Below are 17512 nucleotides of genomic sequence, written 5' to 3'. Positions count from 1 at the left end.
AAGAACTCTGGATTTGGAGTTGAAGAACTTGACAAAAACAAATTCTTCTGGTATCAAAGAGAATGTAAATATCTTAAGAGCAGGGGCCATCTTATTTTTGTCTTTAAATTTACAGCACAAGATTTGGTACCTTGCCTATAGTAGGTGCTTTAAAAGTTGTCAAATGCTGAATAAATGCAATGCCTTCCACAACCGAGTTCAACCCCTCTTTTATATATTTCATGCTATTCCCCTTCACATATTCAGCATTGTGGCCCAACTGGACCAGGGGCCATTTTGTATCTCCAAGCATTTGCACATTATAATACTCTTCTATATCTTTGTTCAAATGTATTCCTTCCTTTAAAATCCAGCTCAAGTATAAATACGCCCTTGAGTTCCCTGATTGCTCCCATTCCCCCCCAATCTCTTGTACTGCTGTTTGATCTGCATAATCACACTATAGTTTATTTGTGTAATTACATTAATTCCTTTACTAACTTGTAAATTCCTTGAATTATTGTATTTACAGATTATAAGCCAGGAACTGTGTTTTTTCATCTTCCTATTCCAAAGCCTGGTGTGGGAATGATGGGGTATGGGCCCAAGCCAAGACCTTTGCCCCTTACCCCAAAAGAATTTGGGTCCCATTTGTTTGAGGAGGGAATGACAAGGTACAGGCTCTGGAAACCCCCACCTTGAACTCCTTGACTTTTCCCACTTGATCAAGTGGATCAAGTCTCTAGTGTTAGCCTGAGGCTACAATCCTATCAACTGGTCTTTCATTATCCTATGCCCAAATATCTCCCAATTGGTTACCCTTAACTTAGCCCAGCCCCTCTATAGTCTGTTACCTAAGGATGCCCCGCCTCCTACTTCCCACCTTGATCCTATCTAGACCCCATTCTACCTCCCAGTCACTCCCATCAAGATCCTCCCTAGACCCCTCCTCCAGTCACCTCAAACTACTTGACCACTCCTAGATCCCTCCCACAGTCTTAATGGTCTCCATTAGGGTGCTCAGATTCTTAAAATCTAGCCAATGCACAGATTCAATCTGGCCCATTGCTGAGATTCACTCTAGCCTGCTTGTCAACATGAGCATCACAAATGTTCAGATAGAGTCTGACCAATGTGGCAGATCTTTAACAAACCTTGTCTTTGGCTGAAAGAAGACTTTGGCAGGACCTGTGTGTCACTATTTTGGGGTCCCAGCACCCCTAAACCTCAACACTGTGATATTATTCTTATCTTTTTATTAAGTTTGTAAGTTCAGCCCTTCAGGCTATAATTACCCCTCTCATGGACTTTCTCCACTATGACATGGTTTAGACACGGTTAATTGGAAGGTATATTAGCATGTTTTTACTCATCTTCTTTAAAAATAAAAGGCGAATTTTATTGAAACAAAATTCATACATATAAAGCATGATCTTTTAAAAGCCCCACAAGCACGATTTGGTATCTTTCATTCCAACTCAAATGATTACAGTGTTTCTTCTCTCACTCCACTAAAAACTACTCTTAGCTTTTCTGCCTTCCATTCATAAGAAAGAGAAGATTATTTTAAATCTAGTTAAATCAATGCACCTAGGTCCACCTCTACACTGATGTAAAGAGATTTACATTTTATTACAATTTACTACAATTTGTATGACTGCTACAGACTCCTCTCTCTGAGTACTAGGGACTAGAGCTGGCTAAGAGCTCAGAGTAACTACTCTGAGGGCAGGGAAAGGGAATGGGTGTCAGACAAGGTAAATGGGAGGTAAATCCATCTCAATCCTTCTTGCCTCCAGGGGCTTGGGAATGATTCAATAAGTTGACTCTGCTGGAAAGTGAGTGTGTAGAAACAGAAGGCACCTCCAGCTTCACCTTATCTAGGAGGGTTTTCTTTATGGCAGCTGGGGAGATCTTCTCTTGGTCAGCCATGAACTGTAGCTCCCTGCAGAGAGGATATGAGGGGGTCAGGCAGCAGTGGTATTAGAACTGTCATTGAAGGAGAGGGTACAGAAACTTTCATGAAACCTGATTCAGTCCCTGGGACTTGAAACTTCCAAAATTGCTGCCCTGCCCCTAACTACAAAAAGAACGAGATGTGAATGCGATGTGTTTGTCTGATTCATTCTGCTAGTCTCATCTGTCCCATCTCAAAGGAGATGGTAAGGGATTATCCATGTAATCAATATATAGTAGATGCATAAATCAGCTGAACCCTTGAAAAAAGCATGAAGGCAACAGGAAGGTTACTGATGAGGTAGGGCAGGCCTGTTCTGGGGATGGAGTGACTAGGAGATGAGGAGGGAAAGTTGAACCTACCTGGTCCGGATGCAGGAGGCCTCAACAGCATTGATGAGTAAAGATCGAAAACCACCACTTTCCAAGAAGTGCAAAGCATGAATGGTGGCTCCCCCAGGGGAGCAAACATTGTCCTTGAGCTGTCCTGGATGCTGCTCTGAGTCCAGGAGCATCTTAGCAGCTCCCTTACAGGAGAAAAAGAAACACAGAAAGGAATACAGTCACTAAGTGAGAGAATTGCCTCCCTGAACAAAACCTTCAGGACAAGGTTTTTTAACTTGAGGTCCATGAACTTGTTTTTTAAAAACAAAATTTTGGTAATTATTGTCAATATCATTGGTTTCTTTTGTAATCCCATATGTTTCATTTTATGAATTTAAACATTATTCTAAGGAGTCCATAGGCTTGACCAGACTGCTAAAGGAATTCATGACAAGCCATGCAAGCCTGCATTAGAGCCAAGAGCTCTATTTCCCCAAGACCTCCCCTTACCACTCTCACTCTAAGATATTCACCTATGTACCACAACAAAGCACATGAGGAGCCCTGTAATGTGCCATGCAAACAAAAGGCAGAAGGAGAGAGGCAGGGATACTGACCAGTAAGGCCTGTGCACCCAGACGGACTGCCAGTCTCCTTGGGAGGCCCATCTTCACCCCACCATCTGCTAGTGCATCCAAGGCCATAAATGCCTACAGAGGAAAACAAGTTCTGTATGGAAAAGGATGGGAGGGGGCATGTTGATGATTCCCTCTTAAGGGAACTATCTGTTCCCTAAAGTTATTGGAAATAATCCCAGGGATCTAACCCTTCCCCTATCAGTTCAGCCAGGAAAGACTACTGAAGGCCAGTAACTAAAACTTAGCCTTGCTCCCTGCCTTTCTACCATGTCCCAAGTAGCTCAATATTGGGAAAACCTGATCATCCTCTAAGACCCCATCAGCCTTGGGACTCCACCTCATCACTACCTTCTGTCCCTCTTACTGGAGAGTGGAACCATGGAGCTCAGCTCAAAAAATCTATTCCTTTCTCACCTGGTGCTATTACTTTGGGATTTCTGACTTTTCCATCATGATTCCAGGCAATTTCTCCGACCCTATCCCTTCTCTCTTTTCAGCTTCCTTTTGTGTGCAGTCTTCCCCCATAAGATTATAAGCAATTTGAGGGCAGGGACTGTCTCCTTTTTTTATTCTCAGTGTTTATAGGTGCTTAATAAATGTTTAGTGAGCAACTGATCTCCAGCATTCCAAATTAGCATACCCCAAGATTTCTCCCATTCAGAAGAGTTCTTAAAGGAAGGAAGAAATGAGCTTACCAGGAGCTCTCTCATTTCCCTTGCCCCACCCCAGTTCCAGCTCTCACATAGGCAGGGCCACTGCCGCTGAGTCCCGTGACAGCATCTATCAGGTCCTCTTCCACTTCTATGCAGAAGCCCACACTGCTCATTAGCTGTTCTAGGAGTTTCCCATCCTCTACCAGGGCATGGGTACCAGTGGCATATACTGTGGCTCCTTCCCGGACCAGTACAGGAGTGTTGGTCATACATCGAATGATCTTGGGGGCTGGCTGGAATGCTGTCAATTTCTGAGGAAAGAAATAGAAGAAACTCCCAGTTCTGACTTCCTGATGCCTCTCCCCATCCCGACTTGCCATTCCAAATTCCTCTCCCTATCAGTCACTGAGCGCATATACCCCAGCACCTTGGGTGCCTGACCTTTTCCCATTCAGGGGCAGGATGGAGAATTGTGGTACCTTCTCAATGGAGCTGATAGTGACACCAGCAGCACAGGAGACCACGATGTGTCTGTCCTTGATATCAGACCCAATCTCATCCAGGATGAAGGGAATAATGTGAGGTTTGACAGCCAGGAAGAGCACATCACTGTGCTGCACTGTTTCCTTGTTGTGGTGGGTCAGCTTCACACCTATCTTCTGCAGGAAGTAACAGGTTCAAGGACTGGGAATTAGATTCAGGAGCTAGAATGGCCTACCCAGACTCAGGACTTTCCCAAAGGGACAGTTAGATCACTAGGCTGGCCTCTCTGTAATCAGCAGAAAACAAATTTAGTATCCTTATCTTTCTATAATGCCCCCTCATTCCTTCCAGATCCCCTGTTTTTGCTGTTAATGGGCTGGAAAAAGGGGAGGAGGGAAGAGAGAGATGTTAATCCTTCCTAGGGGAGGACAAGTGGCTTTCTGTTCTTCTACTTGGAAAATAAGACTCTCTACACTAGGATCCTAGCATGACCCAGGCATGTAAAACACTTTGCCAGGTAAAATCTTGACTGTGAAATATGGTTGGTAATCTGAGGTATCATCATCATTATCACAAATAACTATCACTTATATTGTATTTTAAGGTTTGCAAAGCATTTTATATGTGTTGTCTCATTAACACAACACTCTACATTCTTCTTATCCACTTAATGTCCTAAGTTGCATATTTATTTATTTTGTTCTCCTTACTAGATGGTAGGCTTCTTGAGGGCAAGGATGTGCTACATTTTTCTTTGTATCTTTCCCGTGCACCTAGTATCATATATATAGTTTTCTGGCTCACCATGGCCAAAGAATTGCTCATTTATTGGTCAACATGCTGGTGATGAGGCTCTTCTTTACTCAGCCAAGGTGATATTTAGATGGCAGACATAATTTATCCCCAGGATATGCTCAAAACCTTTCCAACTTTGTTGGACCAGACAGGGCTTGTGCTCTGCTGGCAAGAACCCAAGGGCATTTCCATGCCATAAGTTATTAGTATCTGCTGAACGGATGGAAGCCTGAACATAGCAATGGAGTGCAGGACGTGTCCTATCAGAGGCAAAGCTGGTAACAGCATTATAGTTCTAACCTCCCAACCTAGGTCACTTGTCCATTAGGCCCACGATGCTTGATGCTTTCAATGTTGGGGTTTGGAGTTTGCTTCAAGGCCCCTACTAATGGAATTTTAAAAGGGGAATAAAGGCCACTCCCTATGTTAGACACCCTAACCCGACGAGGCAGTTTAGCATTGTTGATAGAGCACTAGATTTGGGGTCAAATGATGTGTTTGATGTTAACTTGAAAGGAAGGCTTTAGTGGAATGGCTCTAGGCTCTGTGCTTGGCCCTTTGCTGTTTAACAAGTTCAGCAGTCCAGAGGCATTGACTCGAACATGACTCTTCATCTCCTGACTCTGAGCATTTCCACTGGCTGTCTCTCAAGCCTGAAATGCTTTATCTCCTCACCTCTGCCTCCTAGCTTCCCTTAAATCCCAGCTAAAATTCTATCTTCTGCAAGAAACCATCCCTAGTCTTCCTTAATCTTAGTGCCTTCCCTCTGAGACTACTGGGGCACTGTTTGGTTTTTGCCTTTCTTTGTACTCTCGGGCTAGTAGAGTGCCTGGCAGGACCTTAATAAATGCTAGGCAATTGACTGAATTAGATTAAGACATAGGTGACATGCTTAGCAAATCTGCAGACAACATAAATCTGAAAGGAATAACTAATACACTGAATGACATAGAACCCAAAAGGATATTGACATCTGGATCAAATCTAAGAAGATCAAATTTTATAGGTTTAAATGCAAATTCTTACATATGGGTTCAAAAAATTAATTTCACAAATACAAGAGGTAAGGCCTGACACCCATTCACTTGCGAATAGATCTGGGTATTTTAGTAGAGCACAAGCTCTCTATGAGTTAACAGTGTGAAAATAACAGCCAAAAAAACTAAGATGCACCAAATAATTCATAGTAGCCCTTTTCTGTGGGAACAAAAAACTAGAAACAAAGTAGAGGGATCACCACTGACTGGGGAACTGGCTAAACAAATAGTAGTTAAAAAGTAATATCATTTATTTAGTTTTAAGGTTTGCAAAGCACTTTGCAAATATCTCATTCTGTCCTTACAACAACCCTAGGAGGTAGGTACTATTATCCCCATCTTACAGGTGAGGAAACTGAGGCAGACAGAGGTGAAGTAAATGGCTTAGGGTCACACAGCTAGTGAGCATCTCAGGCTACATCTGAACACTCAGATCTTTCTGATTACAAGTAGAGTGCTCAATCCATTTTACCATCCATCTGCCTCTGAAACGGATGGATAAGAGACAACTAAACATGAAGAATTCAGAGAAGCAGAGGAAGACAAATGGATGGAAGGGAAAGTAAGCAGAACCAGGAGGACAACACAGTGACTACAGCAATCCAGCCAAAACAAAACCAAATGCTGTAAAATCATAGCGACCAACAGAGCCCCATAGAAAAGCTGAGAAAATGTACTCCCTTCTTTTAAGAGTTGGGGATCACGGGTGTGGAATAAAGTATCTGTCAAACTTGGTTGATGCATTGGTTTGTTTTGCTGAACTTTCTCTTTTTCTTCTAACATCTTTCTTATTCTATGACTATGGAAGAAGGGAGGGATAGATTTGGAAATAAAGGTATTATTTTAAAAAGTATCAATAAAAAAAGACAAGAAAATAAAAACTAACATGATCTTAGGCAGCATTTAGAGAGGTGACAGTCCCAGTGTCCTCTTCCCTGTCCAACCACATCAGTCCAAGTGCCATATTTTAGAAAGGACATTTATTGATAAATTTTAGAGCATTCAGAGGAGGATGGTCAGGACCATAATGGGAAGGGCCTCCAGCCCTAGGAGGAACTAGGGAATTAAGGAACTAAGGAATTTTTGCATTGAAAAGAGCTTATGTCCCTAGGATCCAGCACACAGTAGGCACTTAATGCTTGTTGAATTTTACTTGTTGAGGAGAAAAATTATAGCTGTCTTCAAGTGTTGGAAAAGGCATTAAGCATGTTCTCGCTGGCCCCAGAGGGCAAAACTAGAAGCAATGCCCAGGAACTGCCAAGAAACAAATTCAGGTTTGATGTAAAGTAGGACTTAGTGTGTCCCCATTTCTATTAAGAGTCTGCAGTAACTCCCTAGAGCGCTAGGCATGAAGTGACTTACCCAGGGTCACACAGTCAGTATGTTTCAGAGGCAGAATTCAATCCTGGAAGCTAAGTTGCACAGTGGATACAGTCCTGAACTTGAAGTCAGGAAAATCAGAATTTGAATTCTGCCTCAGACAGATTCTCTCTCAGCCTTACTCTCCTCATCCGATGCTCACAGCATACTACCTCATGGGGTTGTTGTGAGGATCAAATGAGATAACATAGGTAAAAATGCTCTATAAATGTTATTATTATTGTATTCTAAGACCAGTTCTCTATCAACTATGCCATATTGCCTTTGAGATACTCCTTCCATAACATTCTACAACAGGTCAGGTATAGCTGTTTGCCAACCCCTGACAGGGTTCTGTCCTGAGACTAAGAAATTGGGCCAAACCTGAAACTTGGTTTATCCATGAGCCATCCTGGAATCAAGCAACTTAGTTTGGAGGGACAGATTTACCCACATTACCTTCTTCCCACTATTCACACCTACCCTGAGTGCAGAAACTGTAGGCAGGTCCATATTGGGAGTGCTAGCCATTATCTTGTGGGAAGCCAGGATGCCTAGAGAAGACAGTTCAAAGCGTGGGCTGTGGTAGGGGTAGTTCTGAACCCTACAAGTCAATGACAAACATTTCTATTCGTCACACCCCAGCCCCTCCCTGTGCTGATCCATTCCTATTCCTGGCGTCATCATTTCCCAGTTTCCACCCTGGAATTCTCAGTTATTTGGGATTTGTTGTTATTCAATTGCGTCCCATACTAAGTGACCCCATAAATGACTTGCCCAGGGTCACAGAGCCAGTAGTCTGAGGCATCTCATCTCCTCGACACACTGAGGAGCTTAGGGTAGCTGAGTGTAACTTCTCACTAACTCAGAATCCCGCTACCCTCAAGGGTCCCCCTCTCCTACCTGCTGCAGTGAAGCCCCTGGCGAGGGCAAAGGCCAACTGGCCGGCCCCAATGAAGCCCACGCTCATGGTCCTGGAGGATGGAACAGGCTCGAAGGAAAGCCCTGAGATGCAGCTGTGAGAATATCAGAAATGTGACCGGAGGCGAGAAAAGGAGAGAGCAGCCCTGGGGCGCTACCCCCTCCCTAGGAAGCCCTCCCAGAGCTCTGCTCTCAGGGTAGAGACAGGCCTGCCTTCTGCTGTTTGCATTCCCGCGGCTGGTTAGCTCAAGCTTGCCCAGATTGGGTAGACCGGTGATTTCAATCTTCCCTGGCCCTGACCCTCCTCTCCCCAGCTCCAGACTCCTCTTCCGCAGAGGGGCAGAAGCCCACCACCGGAAAAGGGGATCTGGGAGAGGAAGGAAGGCGGGGCTCGACCCATCTGGCTTAGGCAACCTTCATCCTGCCCGCAACCCCGCCCGCTCCCGAAGCAGGTCTCCGCCTGGCTGCAACTGCTGCCACCTCACCGGGAGCTTCAGGAGCCCGGACAATGGAAGCTGCAACTGCCAGAGCAGCTACCAGGAGCTCCAGGAGCTCCATAGAGCTCCAAATCCCGCCCCGCAGTTACGTGCGCCAAGGACCACTGTACCTACTGATGCTAGGCGCTGTCCCGCACGATTGCTAATGAAGCGGGGATTGCAGGGATGTGCGTCCGAGAGTGTGGCCTGCAAGGGCCTCTCCAGCCCCTGACCCTCCCAAAGCGTAACTATCTGAGAGCCTCACAAAGCTTGTAATCCCTGGAGGAACTCCCCAGGAAGCCTTACACACAGTTGGGATGCAAATGGCCCCAAACCATCATCCTAACACTTCCGCCCCGCCCGCCCCCCTCCCCCGCCCCCACGAGCTTGCAAGTCAAGGCCCAGGGCGGGCCAGTTAAATCTTATTTAGAGGAGGAGACAGAGAGAGCCCTTCCGAAGCAGAGGTGATCCAGAAGCAGCTTTTTAAGCCCTCCTTCCTCACTGAGCTAGGTGAGGCGCCCTTGGTTCTTCTCTCCATCAAACTGTGGACGACCTTTGAGGTCATCTAGTCCGAGCCCCTTCGTCTTATAGATGCGGAAACCGAGGTCTGGAGGGGTGAAATTACTTGGCCAAGGTCAGACAGTAATTGGCAGAGCTAGGATCTGAATTCCCGTCCAAATGCAGCCATCTTTCCACTGACCCACACCCTCTGGTGGAACATTAGTGACACAACTTTTCCTTCAGAGTCCTGCCCCCTTTCCAAAATATGTACTAGTGTGTGCTTCAAGTTTTGCAAAGCATTTTACACATAATAGCTTCTTTGATCCTTATAACAACTCTATGAAGTAGGTGCGAATTATTGTGCATTTTGCAGATGAAGAAAGTTAGAGAGAGGTTAAGTGATGTACTTACCTGGTATCAATGGCAAGATTTGAACTAAAGATCTTCCAGACTCCAAAGCCTGCCTTCTGCTGCTCAACTTCAATGCCCTTAAATGAACAAACTCATAAGGTGAGAGATGTATGTAGCTGCTGACCCCTAAGAGTCTGTGGTTTTAGTGGAATTGAGGTGGGGGTCTGTGCTAGTCCTAACCCTTTATCTGAACAAGCAAGAGAGCTTAAGGTAAAGAGAAATAAATGAAGAATCAGAAAACCTAAATTTGTGTCCTGGCTTTGTGACCTACTGATGAGGATGGGATCTGGACCCCAGAAAGGAAAAACCGTGGACTTTCCCACATGGCCAAATCTCTGGCATTTGCCTAAGGCTATAATGCCATCAATTGGCCTTTCATTATGGCTACACCCAATCTCCCAATTCTGTTACCCTTAACCTAGCCTTGCCCTCCATTGTCTTACCTCCCTGTGGTCCCAGGCTACTCCATTCTCCCTGAGCCAGGTGGTCCTGGTCCCTCCCGGAGTTCTATTACCTCATAGATTACTTGGCCACTCCTAGATCTCTCATAGTCTTTCTGTATATAAGATCCATCTTGTCTCCTTTAAGATGCTCAGATTCTTATAATCTAGCCGTAGGCTAAGATTCTTAAAATCTAGCCACTGCTTAGATTCTTAAAATCTAGCTAATAACTCACTAACATTCAGACTCCTTAAAGAGTCTGCCTAATATGACAGATGTTCTAATAAACTTTGTCTTTGGCTGAAAGAAGGCTTGGGTCGAATTCTTTTGGGCAGGATCTTCATGTTGTGATATTGGGGTCCCAGCGTCTCTAAACCTCAACACTACCAGCTGTGTGAGATTGGAAAGATCATTTCATTCTTCTCATCCTCAAAACCTTCATCTGTAAAATTCAAATTAAGAAAAGCAGTTTTTAAGCACTTACCATTTGCAAGGCACTTGTGCTGGGTGCTAGGGATGCCAAGAGAAAAAAAGAAACAGTGCCTCAAGATGCACATAAAGCAAACATAATACAGGGCATACACAAAATTGTTTCAAGAAAGAGAGAATTCTAACAGGAAATCAAGAAAGGCCTCAGAGCAGGTGGTACCTGAAGCTGTGTTTTGAAGGAAGTTATAGATTCTGTAACCTGAAAGGGAAATGCATTCCATATATGGGGGGTGGGGGAGGGACCCGGAACAACTGGCTGACAGTTTCACTAGAAGGAAGAACCCATGAAGATGGGTAATAAGAGATAACCCATGGCCCAATACCTCCTACCTCTGTGTTTATAGAATGGATTTAATCTTGGGGGTGACCTCCAAGAATTATAATTCTTTTTGGTTTGTATTGCTTCTACACAGAGTTGCTTCTTGGAAATCACACAATATAGCCCCACAAATGTAGGTAAAATTGACCCCACTCCTTATACAAGTACTCAAAATAACAATGCAAACATTAGGCCCATAAGAGCTTATGTATTACTGATGAGCTCTAGAGGTTTAGGGGTGCTGGGACCCCAAGATCACAACACACAGGTCCTGTCTGAAAGAATTCGACCCAAGCCTTCTTTCAGCCAAAGACAAGGTTTATTAAAGATCGGCCATATTAGCCAGATTCTTAAGGAATCTGACTATCTATGAGCTATTGGCTAGGTTATAAGAATCTGAGCATCTTAATGGAGACAAGATGGACCTTACATACAGAAAGACCATGGGAGGGATCTAGGAGTGGCTAAGTAATCTATGAAGTAATAGAATCCCAAGGACCTGGACCACAGTGGCCAAGGGAGAATGGAGCCTAGATAGGATTAAGGGTGAGAAGTGGCCTGTGGCCATAGGGAGGCAAGATGATGGAAAGCTAGGCTAGATTAAGGGTAACAGAATTGGGAGATTGGGTGTAGCCACAATGAAAGACCAGCTGATGGGATTATAGCCTCAGGTGACCACCAGAGATTTGGCCATTGTGGGAAAGTCCAGGGTTTTTCCTTTTTGGGGTTTAGATCCCATACTCATCACTACCCCCAACAAAAATACAGAAAACTCATAAACACTCAAAAGAGCCTATAAACAAAGTAAATCTCCCTTATCTATTAAATCCTATCTTCTATTACTGGAGAAGGAGTTGCCTAGATAGTAAGGGCCTTCCAGCTCTAAATTCTATAATCCTATTCTTTCATTCCCTCTTCAGGGACCACAAAGACTCTGACGTCAGAATTAAGGTTTAGGTTTGACTTTGGGCTAAGTGTTATACTTCATGTCAAGTTGATACTTGGGATACAAGTTCTGACATTGATAACCAACAAACTTCTGTAGGGACTATTTCTTCCAAGTTACCTGGTCTTAACTGACTCATAAGACTGATCTTACACCCTGAATTTGGCCATCAGCTTGAATTCTTGGTTTGTTTTTGTGATTCCTTTTATGTCATTTCATTATAATAGTTTATAAATTTAAAATATGGTCTCCCTGGTAGCAGAGGTACCAGAATTAAGAGAGATTATACCATCAGTTTATAACACCCATAGTTTATCCATTATACCATCCATAGTTTAATTAATTCTTTAATCCTAATCAATTATTTACATACAAAATTTATTAATTTTCACTAATTATTAAATTGGTTTATAAGTATCCTTAAATCATTTTCATGTGTGTCTAATATCTTCCTGAAAAGATACAGTACCACATGATGAGGTCTAGATGTTTAGGGGTGCTGGGACCCTGAGATCACAACACATGGGTTCTGTCTGTGTGGGACAGTGACCCCAACCCAAATTAAACTCAGAGACTTCTCAAGGTGGAAAGCAAAGGTTACCTTTTTTACAATCTCCCAAGATAGCTGTCTGCTCCTCGGTGGAGAGAGAGAGAGAGAGAGAGAGAGAGAGAGAGAGAGAGAGAGAGAGAGAGAGAGAGAGAGAGAGAGAGAGAGAGAGAGAGAGAGAGAGAGAGAGACCACCCAACAGGGGCTGCCTTATAAAAGCAAATCTCCACCTACCACGAAAACAAGTCGGTGGGCTTACATTCTAACTGGGAGGTGGGGCTTACATTCCAGGTGAAATTCAAAGCCAGGTTGGGGATGGGGCAGTGCTTATTCTTTCAGTTAAGTGCTTAAAAACAGGGTCTGAGTGGGCAAGGATTTTGAAAGTAGTAATCAAGAATTATTTGACCCTTTGAGGAGCCTTCACTTCTGAGAGTTCATTTCTCACACTGCCTTCTGAACTCATTACCTTAATTACACTGAGAAGTCTTCACTGGGACATCCCATTCATGTCCAAAAGAATTCAACCCAACCCTTCTTTCAGCCAAAGACAAGGTTTATTAAAGATCTGCCATATTAGCCAGACTCTTAAGGAATCTGGGCACCTGTGAGCTATTGGTTAGGTTGTAAAAATAGGAGCAGTGGCTAGATTATAAGAATCTGAGCACTTTAATGGACACAAGATGGACCTTATATACAGAAAGACTATGGGAGGGGTCTAGGAGTGGCCAAGTAGTCTGCCAGAGGACTGTGAGGTAATAGAATTCCAGGGACCTGGACCACCTGGCCAAGGGAGAATGGAGCATAGCTAAGATTAAGGGTGGGAAGTGTCCTGGGGCCATGGGGAGGTAAGACAGTGGAGGGTTAGGCTAGGTTAAGGGTAACAGAATTGGGAGATTGGGTGCAGCCACAATGAAAGGCCGGTTGATGGGATTATAGCCTCAGGCAAATGTCAGAGATTTGGCCATGTGGGAAAGTCCATGGTTTTTCCTTTCTGGGGTCAGATCCCAACCCCATCACTATATACAGGAAAACTGATGGATTTGGAGTCAACTTGAGTTTGAATCCTAGGTCTGACAAGATTTAGCAATGGTCAAGTAGGTCAAATGAGGTCCTACCATCCCTACAAGCTATCATCCTTACATCACTTCTCTCTAGCTGCCCTAGAAAAAGCTGTCTACACTTATTGCCTCTACTTTCTCAGATCTCACTCACTTCTCAGCCCCTTGCAATCTGGCTAACAACCTCATCCCCCATTTTGTGCTCTCCAAGATTACCAATAGTCTCTTAATTGACAAATTCTATGACCCTTTCTCAGTTCTCATTCTTCTCAACATTTCTATACCATTTGATGTTGGTAACACCCACTTTTCCTGGGTACTCTTTCCTTCTTAGGTTTCAGTACTGGTGCTCTCTTCAGCTTCTCCTCCCAGTTGTCTGATAGCTCCTTCTCAGATGATTATGTTGGCTCATCATGAGTGTATCCCAGGGCTATTGATGAGGATGGAATCTAGATCCCAAAAAGGAAAAACCCTGGACTTTCTGACATTCTCCTGAGGCTATAATTCCATACCTCACTATGGCCCCAGGCCAATTCCCACCTGAATGGTATCCAGGCTCCATTCTCCTTTGGCCACTCCTGGAGTTCTATTACCTCAGACTACTTGGCCACTCCTAGATCCCTCCCATAGTCTTTTTGTATATAAGGTCCATCTTGTTTCCATTAAGATGCTTAGATTCTTATCATCTGGCCATGCCTCTGATTCTTAAAATCTAACTACTGCTCAGATTCTTAAAATCTAGCCACTGGTCAGATTCTTATAATCTAGCCAATAGCTTACTAATATTCAGACGCCTTAAGAGTATGCCCAATATGACGGATATTCTAATAAACCTTGTCTTTGGCTGAAAGAAGGCTTGGGTCGAATTCTTTTGGAAGGACCCATGTGTTGTGATTTTGGAACCCCTAAACTGCATCATTTTGGTGGCCTGTACAGGGAAACTGCCAGACCCCAAGTTCTTCTTCAGCCAAAACTGGAAGGTATGTAAACCTCTCCCCCTGCCCCCTTCTTGCTCTGCAGTTGGGGTCACTTTCCAAGCACCAAGGCTTGGAGGTGCTTTCCTGGCAGACAGTTATGAGGCTGTCTCACACTTGGCCTGATGCTTTCAGGCTCTCAGTCCACTGGGTCAGTTCAAGGCCATGGCCCTGGGTACACCTTCTGCAGCACAGAGGACAAGGATGGATACCCTATCTAGAAGCGTATGTTCAATTCTGTTAATTCTCTCAGCACTAGGGAATTGGAGAAAACTGCAGTTGCTTTTTGGTTTCCTGAGGCTTACTTACTCCTTTTCCTCTACACCCCTGAATTGTCCTTCATGGAGGTTACAGGAGAAAGTTAGAACAGCTAAAAATATCTTGGCAGATTCTGGAGGTTTTGTGATTGATCATTAAGGAGTTTAGAACTCCTCCTTACAACCCTGGTCACTCTTTTCTCCCACTCCCTTTGGCCCTGAGGTTACAGAAACTGTCTACCATCTCACAGTTATTAACTGTCTGGAATGGGAATTGAACCTAAGTATCCTGGCTCTAGGCCTGGGAGTCTATCCACTCACTATTTATTGGTTGTGCTATGGTTCTATCCAGCCCTCAGCTTGGGGCCTAGCACATAGTAGGTTCTTAACAAATGACTGACTCACTCTGACACGATGACACACTGCCTTCCAACATACTGACGGCCAAGTGAGTGGGGAGGAAGGGATAGACAGATTCACTTGAGTCAATTTTGCCCTTGAGGTAGCCAAACAAAAGGAAGTTTAAAAATGAGGAAGAGATTTAATCAGTTTCTTCTACCTATTGCAATTCCTTCATTTGGCAGCAAATGCTCCTCCAAATGAGCAATTATGTGGTTAACTCACACATCCATATTAGGGAAGAGAAAAGGAAATCCATGTATAACAAAACTTGTGCATCTAAAGAAAATTTTTTTTAAAAAAAGATTATTTTATAGCTCTCTGGAGACATAAGTAGAATATTGCTGGCCTTCAAACCTATGTACAGATTGGAGAAATAGTATGGCAGCTTCCCAGATGATGGTAGTGTAGCAGTTCCAAAGATGGTTGTCCCAGCTTTCCTTTTTGTATAGGAACAGATCCCATTACTGACATATGTTAGTGATTATCTTCTATCTTGCAGATCCATTAATTGGCATCTTTGAGTACAGTAATTTGTTGAAGAAGGGTAAGAGTAGAAAAGTGAAATGTTCCCTTATTTATTGAAAGTTGGCCAACAAGGAGGATATGTAGGAACTTATCTAAGATACCAGAAGATATGGAGGCTCAAGTGGTTACTTTATCTATGAGGTTATTATTGGACAAAGAGGAAGAGACCTTCCTGGCTGATTTTAGGGGTGAGGGCAAAAAGCAAGGGACAAAGAACACTTATGGGATATATGCCAATTATCTGGCAAGTACCAAGAACATGTCTCTCAAATGAGAACTTGAAGGCCTCATAGAGGTACTGATAGGTGGAGTTTTTTTCTTCCTCCCCTTAGGACTATACATGTGAAATGCTAATTCAGGCTCCATTGGGTAGGAAGAAAAATGAAGACACAAAGAGAAATGTCAGCCTTACTTAACTATGTATATATGTTATGTATATATGTGTATATGCTTATATATTCTACAGCAAGCGATATAGATTCATTATTTATCAAATAATATAGAATAATTATATGTAATAATTATAATTAGTCTATATATATTCATAATACATATTATATATAATTATTATATACAATATTATAATTCTGTAATAAATAATTATAGAAACATTATAGAAAGCATTATCGAAGTTAAAGATTTATTAACCTTGCTGCAGTCCTCATCCCCCTTTGTAATTCTATTACATTTGACTCTGTTAACTCCCTGCTCTTTATCTTTAGCTTCCATGACTTTGACTTTCCCCTCCCTAATATGGATGCATGAGTTAATACATAATCATTCATTTGGAAAAGCATTTACTGCCAAATGAAGGAATTGCAATAGGTGGAAGAAATTGATTAAGTCTCCTTATTTTTAAACTCTTCTTTGGCTACTGGATTTGGCTCCAGGGCAAAATGCTGCTGGGTCCTGCTCATCGAGTTTCTGGACTAAGATTACCTCTTTCCTCTTTGGTAGGCAATGTCCAATGAAATCCATGGCATTTATGACATCCAACAAATTCTATGAAAACTTCTAGCTTTCTCCTGATTCTCCTACCCATTTGGTTTTTGTTTTGTTTTGTTTTGTTCTGAACTTGAGAAATAAAACAAGCATTTCCATAACAAAGTGGTATAGAAAAAAAGGAGATTGTATCTGAAACTGCAGATCTTATATGTACAACTTGCTATTGTTTTTAAATATACAACAAAATTATGTATCATGTAACATTTTTTCTCCTCCCTCTTCCCCCTTCCACCCTAGAGATGGCTACCATTAGATACAAATATATATATGTATACATACATATGTATGTATGTGTGTGTATATGTCAGTTCTTTCTCTGGATGCAGACAGCATCTTCCTTCATAGGACTTTTGTAGTTAAATTGAGTATTTATAATAGAATGACTTAGTTGCTCAAAGTTGTTTTTAAAACATTATTGCTGTTACAGTATACAATGTTCTCTTGTTTTTGCTCATTTTGTTCTTCATTATTTCATGTAAGTCTTTCCATGTTTTTCTAAAATCATCAAGCTCATCATTTCTTATAGCAGAATAGTATTACACCATGAGCATATATCACAACTTGTTTAGCCATTCTTCAATTAACGGGCATCCCCGAAATTTCCAGTTCTTTGCCACCACAAAGAATGCTGCTGTAAATATTTTAGAGCATATAGATTCTTTACCTTTTCCCTAGTCATCTTGAGAAACAGTGGTATTGATGGGTCAACAGATATAGGCATTCAATAACTCTTGGGGCATAATTCCAGATCACTCTCCAAAATGACTGGATCAGCTTTCAGATCCATCAACAATCAATTAAGGCCCCAATTTTTTCACATCTCCTCCAACATTTGTCAATTTCCCCTTCTGTTATTTTAGCCAATCTGGTAGGTGTAAAATGATATCTCAACGTTGGTTTTAATTTGCATATCTCTAACAAATAATGATTTAGAGCATTTTTTCATATGACAATAATTGTTTGATTTCTTCATTGGAAAACTGCCAGTTTATATTCTTTGACCAATTTGACCAATT

The 17512-nt window shown here is 42.7% G+C and overlaps 1 protein-coding gene across 8 annotated transcripts; it reads right to left on the bottom strand.

The window, feature by feature from the left end:
- Positions 1-1353: 1353 nt before the first annotated feature.
- Positions 1354-10632, bottom strand: PYCR2 (pyrroline-5-carboxylate reductase 2). Of its 8 annotated transcripts, XM_020982146.2 has the most exons (9): positions 10459-10632; positions 9534-9610; positions 8128-8240; positions 7708-7778; positions 4030-4209; positions 3640-3861; positions 2877-2969; positions 2299-2462; positions 1354-1924 (listed from the first exon to the last, which is right to left on the bottom strand). In XM_020982146.2, the coding sequence occupies exons 1-9, from the start codon at positions 10459-10461 to the stop codon at positions 1759-1761; spliced, it is 1089 nt and encodes a 362-aa protein (XP_020837805.1). In that variant the 5' UTR covers positions 10462-10632; the 3' UTR covers positions 1354-1758. The 8 variants fall into 8 exon arrangements, with proteins under 8 accessions (XP_020837805.1, XP_078012410.1, XP_020837810.1 ...); XM_078156284.1 differs by lacking the exons at positions 9534-9610; positions 10459-10632 and adding an exon at positions 9124-9518 and having other exon boundaries at positions 7708-7828; XM_020982151.2 differs by lacking the exons at positions 9534-9610; positions 10459-10632 and adding an exon at positions 9247-9513.
- Between the last annotated feature and the right edge of the window lie 6880 nt (positions 10633-17512).

The sequence above is a fragment of the Phascolarctos cinereus genome, unplaced genomic scaffold (genome assembly GCF_003287225.1).
Source record: "Phascolarctos cinereus isolate Bilbo 61053 unplaced genomic scaffold, phaCin_HiC Scaffold_5;HRSCAF=322, whole genome shotgun sequence".
Classification (NCBI taxonomy): domain Eukaryota; kingdom Metazoa; phylum Chordata; class Mammalia; order Diprotodontia; family Phascolarctidae; genus Phascolarctos; species Phascolarctos cinereus.
The sequence above is the reverse complement of the archived record's forward strand: the minus strand, read 5'-3'. Positions and strand labels throughout refer to the sequence as shown.